This window comes from Ichthyophthirius multifiliis, assembly GCF_000220395.1.
Source record: "Ichthyophthirius multifiliis unplaced genomic scaffold scaff_1120509251210, whole genome shotgun sequence".
Taxonomy (NCBI): domain Eukaryota; phylum Ciliophora; class Oligohymenophorea; order Hymenostomatida; genus Ichthyophthirius; species Ichthyophthirius multifiliis.
The window spans coordinates 91,655-98,074 of NW_004086097.1; the positions used below are offsets into that span (position 1 = coordinate 91,655).

The following is a 6,420-nucleotide window of genomic DNA, read 5'->3' on the forward strand; positions in this document are numbered from 1 at the left end:
TTATTTATAAAGGACATATCATTTATTAATTTTTTTTTTTCTTAACCAAAATTTCCTTCAGGTCTTTTCTCATTAATTATATCTGCCTTTTTAGCAATATTATAGGTACCAATAACTATTTTTTAATAAAAAAAATTAGAAATCAAAAAAAAAAAAAAATTACTATCATTTAATGTGCTTGTATCAGAAAGAAGTCCTTTAGGAATTTTGTTATCAGGACATTAACCTTTAAGTTTAACAATAGTTTCTGACTCTTATCTTAATATTTTTTACATTTTCATCATTTTCGAAACAAATTTAATTTTATTTCTTAAAACATCAGCTTCTTTATTTCAAAAAATTAAAAAAAATAAAAGTAAAAAAATACTTTTAACTCCATCATTATCCGTATTAACAGCTTCGGTTTATTATTTATTAAGCTTTTGATAATTTTCCAATTGTTTAATCTCATTTACATCTAAATCATCATCCGAATTAGCAGAGTCATCTTATTTTATGATAACATATAGCATTTCAGTAATTTTTTCAGCTACAAAAGGAATACTCCAAGTAAAAATATCCATAAAATTCGGCAATAGATATGGATGTTATGTATAATTAAATTATTATATATTCAAAGTATTATTTTCAAATTTTATTACTGCTCCCTTATTATTATACACGTCACAATAATTTGGAGCTGAAAATATAGTTATTACAACAGGAAAATCATTTCCTCCATTCCATCTATGCATTTTATATCCATCTAATTATGCTTCATGTGCTCTTATAACAGATATTAAATTATTATTTTCTAAAAATCTACGAACCGCATCGTTACCATAAAAATAGCTGCATCCTCTAACATCATTTGATCTGTATACATTTTCACATATACCATCATCATTATCTACTGGATCACTCCATAATATATCACAAAATAAACCTTATCTGGGTGGTTCTTTAAATCTATCAATTTTTTTTATATCTTCAATCTATTTTTTATTTATTTTATTTTATTTTTTATTTTATTTTTACTGTTCTCAATTCAGGAGATATTCCTCCATGTAAAGCTAAAAACTTACCATTAACTATACATGATAAAGGCATTAAATCAAAAGAGTCCATCAATAAATCATATATTTCTTAATCATATTTATATTTACCTTTTTAAAAAAAAAATTAATATAAATAATTTTTAAATTTACATTCATCTCTAAAATTAAAAAAGGAAGTCATTTATCTACATTCATGATTTCCCCTTAAAAAATAAATTGTCTCAGGGAAATTTATCTTTTATTTTTTAAAAATGTATATTTATAACAAAAATATAAAGGATTATTATTTAAATATAAAAAATAAGAAAATCATAAAATACAACAATATTTAGTTAATTATTTATTTATGCTTATATTAATATTTATATGTTTTTTAGTTTTGGTTTAAAAAATTATTTTAATAGTATTAATATTTTTTTTAAAATTTAAATATAAATGTATTTATATATATAATTTTAAATTTTTATTAAATATTTAATATTAATTACTTTTATTGCGTATAATAAAATTAGAACTTCAATTGAAAAAGAACCACGATCTACAAAATCGCCTAAAAATAAATATTTTGTATTATCTAAACTTCCACCTATTTCTAAAATTTTTAATAAATCATAATATTATCCATGAATATCTCCAATAACAGTTACAGGATCTTAAACACTTAAAAGATTGCCTTCTGACCCTAAAAATTAAAAATATTATTTATTATAAAATAATAATATTCTATTTATGTACTCATTATTTTATTGCATTAAGCTACAAGTTTTAATAAATCTTCTTTTTCAATTCTACCTTCTTTTGTTAAATGATCTCTTATTACTTTCCAATCAGGTTTAGCTATAATTTTTAATTTTATATTGATTTATTTTTAAAAATAGGATGATTTTTTTTAAATAAGGAATTAATATAAATATGTGTTTAAAAAAAGATGAATTCTTTTAATGATTTTATTTATTACTTATTCCATTTTTTGTTGGCCACATTAAATTTTATGATAAAGGTTTATGAGGCGGAGGCCTTACAGTTTTTACTGATCTATCATTAACTGGGTCACTTAATGGTTCCATTTATATATATTTATTTATTTTTATTTTTATTTAAGTAAATAATTAATTTAATTTAAAATAAAATATTATAAATATAAAATGAAAAATTAAATAGAATTTGATTATTTATTATTATGATTTTTATTGATATAAACAAAATTAAAAAAATAATTATTAAAGTTTTTTAAAAAATCTATTAAATTTATTTTAGGCTTTGAATAAATATTTTTATATATATATTTCAAAATTATTATTTTTATTTTTCTTTGCAATTTTAAATATAAAGAATTTGATAATAATATATATTATTTTCAAATAAATAATAATGCTTTTCAATATAAGTAAAAACATAGTATTTAATAAATATTTTTTAATTAGTAATTTTTTTGAAATTTTATTTTTTATTTTTTATATTTATAAAATAAAAATAAAAAATGTTTGATTTTTTCTCTTATTAAATTAACGAAATCTACACTAAAAGATTCAAATTATTCTATTTAGGTTTTAAAACTTTAGTTTATGTAATATTATTTTTAAATTAGTATATATAAAAAAGTTTAAATATTTATTTTCATTTAAAATATATAAACAAAGATTTAAATTATAGATTTTTAGATAAAAATATAATGTTAGAATTTTATTTAATTATTTTAATTAAAAAAATACTTTTTAAATAATTTTTTTTTTTTTATAATAAATAAATTATTATTTATAAACTCATCATCAAACAAAAATAAAAAATTTATATATATATTTTATATAATTTTAATAATTTAATATTTTATCTATTAATTTTTTTATAAAAATAAAATGAAATTCAATTATATATTAGTGCATAAATAATAGTTTCTAAAAACATTGTTTATTATATCTTAGCAAAAAATTATTAATCTTTATTTTTTTAAAAAATAAATATTAAAAACTTTAATTTTATAACATAACAAAAATTAAAAGATAAACAAAAATAAAAACATAAAAATTTTAAATTGAAAAAAATATGAATATTGATACAAATAAAGAAAACGAAATAAATAAATAATTTTAAAATAATATATAATAAGCATAAAAGAATAACTAATTATATTTTAAAGATCCAAAAGCATATTAATCATGGGAGCAAATAGAAAATGCTATCTAAACAATATACGAAAAAAAAACATCCTCTCTATATTATCAAGAATTATATCATCATGCTTATCTTTTGACTTTTAATGGATATGGTGAAACTACTTATTATTGCCTTAGAAATTGTTTGGAAATAGTAAGCCTTAAGATGTTAGAATCTATAGGAAACTATGATTATGATGATTTTGTTTTATAGAAAATAATAAATATATGGTCAGATTATAAAGTTTTAATTTAAGTGCTTTAAGGAATTTTCTTATACATGGATAGCAATTTTGTATAACCTAAAAAATTGTAACCAATCCAAGTCCTAGGTTATGACGTTTTCAAAAGATAATTTTTAATAACTAAATATAATATGTATAATAAAATCATGGAAATTGTTTTTTCTATCATTTAAAAAGAAAGAAACGGAGAATCAATTAATTCTTCATAAATAAAACATATAGTTTTAATATTGGTATTTTTTTAAAAAAATTATTATTCTTTTAAATTTATTAAAATTCATTTTTCTTTGAAATATATTTAAATTATATATATATATATATATATATATATATTATATATATTATAAAAAAATATTTTTAAATATGTAAGATTGAATTAGGCATATATGCCAACACTAAAAATAATAATCCTTATTATAGATTAGGTTAATTTGAATATTAAACCGATCTAAATATTTATAAGAAATATTTCGAAGAAAAATATTGTATATAATCTGAAAATTTTTATAGTTAACTAAGTTAAAGTTTGATAATGAAACTAAGCCCAAAAGAATATATATTAAATGCAGAAAAATTATACTCTGAAGAAAAAACTAGGATGTAATAATATTTAGATCTATCATCTTTCTAACAAGTATCAAAAATATTTTTCTCTAAATGTATAAACCCTTATGTTCGTTAAATATTAGAAAATAATTATGGCTTAAATTTTTGGATAGAAAACGAAGATGTAGAAGTTTTGAAGATTTGTCACTTTTTATTTAAATAATTAGATGAATCATATAACATATTTAAAAATTGCTTCTTTTAATATGTAGTTAAAAAAGGATCAGAAATGTGTGCAAGAAAAAATATCCATTTAACCATATATATTGAAGATCTATTTGTTTTTAGAGAAAAAATACACTATATATTACAAGAGTTTTATATAATATTAGATAGTTAAGAATAAACAAATTTCTAAAGGTATTAAAAAAAAAAAATTAATAAAAATATTTTTTTCTAAATAAAGATAATGCTAAAAATCATTTGAAGATTTTATAAATAGTGAACAAGTTTTTATTGAATATTTAAATAATTATATCGATGAATAATTTTCAAAAAACTTCAAAGGAAAAAGCGATTAATAAATAGAAGAGAATATAAATTAAATATTTGAGCTTTTTTGCTTTATAATAAATAAAGATGTATTTAAAATGTATTATTTGAAAAGCTTATCAAGTAGAATACTTTAACAGAAAAGTTTAGATGAAAACAATGAGAAAATTATAATAAATAAATTCAAAATAGAATGTGGAAGTTCTTTCACAAAAAAGATGGAAATTATGTTAAAAGATGTTTAATTATCTTAAAATTTTTTAGCAGAATATAAATAATAATTTAAAAAAATATAACCAAACCAGAATATAGATTTTCTTGATATTAAAATTTTGACATGTGGAATTTGGCCATTCTAAAATGTTTAATAAATCAAAATTCATCCAGAACTTGAACTTCATATTAATTACTTAGATTAAATTTACAAAACTAAATTTGCCGGAAGAAAACTTAAATGGATGTTTTCTGTTGGAAAATCTATTATTAAAAGCTTTTATGGCTGTATTAAAAAAGAGTTTATGGTATCTAATATATAATTAAATATTCTTTTATTATACAATTAACAAAATCATTATAATGAAATTTAAATTATGCAATAATTGAATATTAATTAAGAATAATTAAAGGTTTTTTTTCTATTTATATTTTTTTTATTATCTTTTATAAATAAAGACTCATTTAATTCCTTTGGTATAGCTAAAAATTCTTAACTTTGAAAATGAATTATATTCCTATAATCCTAATTTCACTTATAGAACAATAAAAGTAAACGTTCCTGTTTTAAAAAAAGAAGATGGAACACAAGAAGAAGGGAAAAAAAATATTGAACAAGTCCATTTAGAAAGAAAATATTTATTAGAAAGTGTTATTGTCAAAATTATGAAATCTAGAAGAAAATCTGATTTTTAAAATTTATGTTAAGAAGTAATTAAACTTTGTTAATAAAATTAATTTTTCCCAGATATTTAACTAGTCAAATAATGTTTGGAATCATTAATTAATAGAGATTATATTAAAAGAGGAGATAATAAAGATATTTTTTAATATATAGCTTGATAATTACACTCTGTTTATTTAATTACTAATAAATTTATATATTATTTTTAAAATTTAATTTTTTTAAAAATATATTTATTCAAAAATATAATATATATATAATTAAAATAATTAATTTCTTTATTTAAATTAATTTGTGATTATTTTAATTATATTTAAAAAATTACTAATCTTATGTATATATTTCTATTCCTAAAAAAATTAATCTCGAATGATATATATATTTTAATTATATTATATTTATAATTAAAAAAATATATTTTAAATATAATATATTGAAAATAAAATATAATATGTTAGAATAACTTTTAATGATTTTTCTGAAATTTTTTTTAAAGTCAATGTTATAAAAATATATATAATATATAATATATAATATATAATATATAATATATAATATATAATATATAATATTAATGTAATATATATAATAAATTTATATTTTATTTTATTTTTTTTTTTAAAAAAAAAATATTTAAAATTTTATAATATTTAACATAAATTTTATAAATTTATATATTATATTTTGATATATATTATTTTATATTTTATAAATAAACTATATTATCTGAAATTTAATATATATATTTTTTCATATATTTTTTATTTTTATTTTGAATATGTATATAAAAAATAATATTATATTATATATATTTTTAAATTTTAATTTTAAATAAAAAATATATTTTAATAAAAATGTCAATAAAAAAAATATAATTTATAAAATATAATATTTAAACAAAAAAATAAATTAAATATAAAATAAACAATATTTAATATTTAAAACAAAATAAAAAATAAAACATATATTAAAAATATGTAAAAATATTT

At 16.2% G+C, this 6,420-nt stretch overlaps 2 protein-coding genes across 2 annotated transcripts, besides 8 other annotated features; one reads left to right on the top strand and one right to left on the bottom strand. All coding sequences in view use genetic code 6, as the record gives it.

The window, feature by feature from the left end:
- Nucleotides 1-69: 69 nt before the first annotated feature.
- Nucleotides 70-2,104, bottom strand: IMG5_160420 (ser thr protein phosphatase family protein, putative; the record flags this gene model as incomplete). Its single annotated transcript, XM_004030431.1, has 8 exons — nt 70-86; nt 164-325; nt 368-974; nt 1,018-1,145; nt 1,188-1,272; nt 1,526-1,719; nt 1,773-1,874; nt 1,996-2,104. 8 exons carry the CDS (start codon nt 2,102-2,104, stop codon nt 70-72), a joined length of 1,404 nt encoding a protein of 467 aa, XP_004030479.1.
- Nucleotides 976-1,015: a microsatellite.
- Nucleotides 2,105-3,017: 913 nt separating the features above from the next.
- Nucleotides 3,018-3,060: a microsatellite.
- A 20-nt stretch (nt 3,061-3,080) lies between these two features.
- IMG5_160430 (hypothetical protein) lies at nt 3,081-5,589 on the top strand (the record flags this gene model as incomplete). The annotated part of the gene is made up of 4 exons (XM_004030432.1): nt 3,081-3,668; nt 3,806-4,401; nt 4,448-5,159; nt 5,206-5,589. 4 exons carry the CDS (start codon nt 3,081-3,083, stop codon nt 5,587-5,589), a joined length of 2,280 nt encoding a protein of 759 aa, XP_004030480.1.
- Nucleotides 3,682-3,742: a microsatellite.
- Nucleotides 3,740-3,781: a microsatellite.
- A 36-nt stretch (nt 5,590-5,625) lies between the features above and the next one.
- Nucleotides 5,626-5,679: a microsatellite.
- A 161-nt stretch (nt 5,680-5,840) lies between these two features.
- Nucleotides 5,841-5,880: a microsatellite.
- A 63-nt stretch (nt 5,881-5,943) lies between these two features.
- Nucleotides 5,944-6,022: a microsatellite.
- A 78-nt stretch (nt 6,023-6,100) lies between these two features.
- Nucleotides 6,101-6,142: a microsatellite.
- Nucleotides 6,143-6,420: the final 278 nt, after the last annotated feature.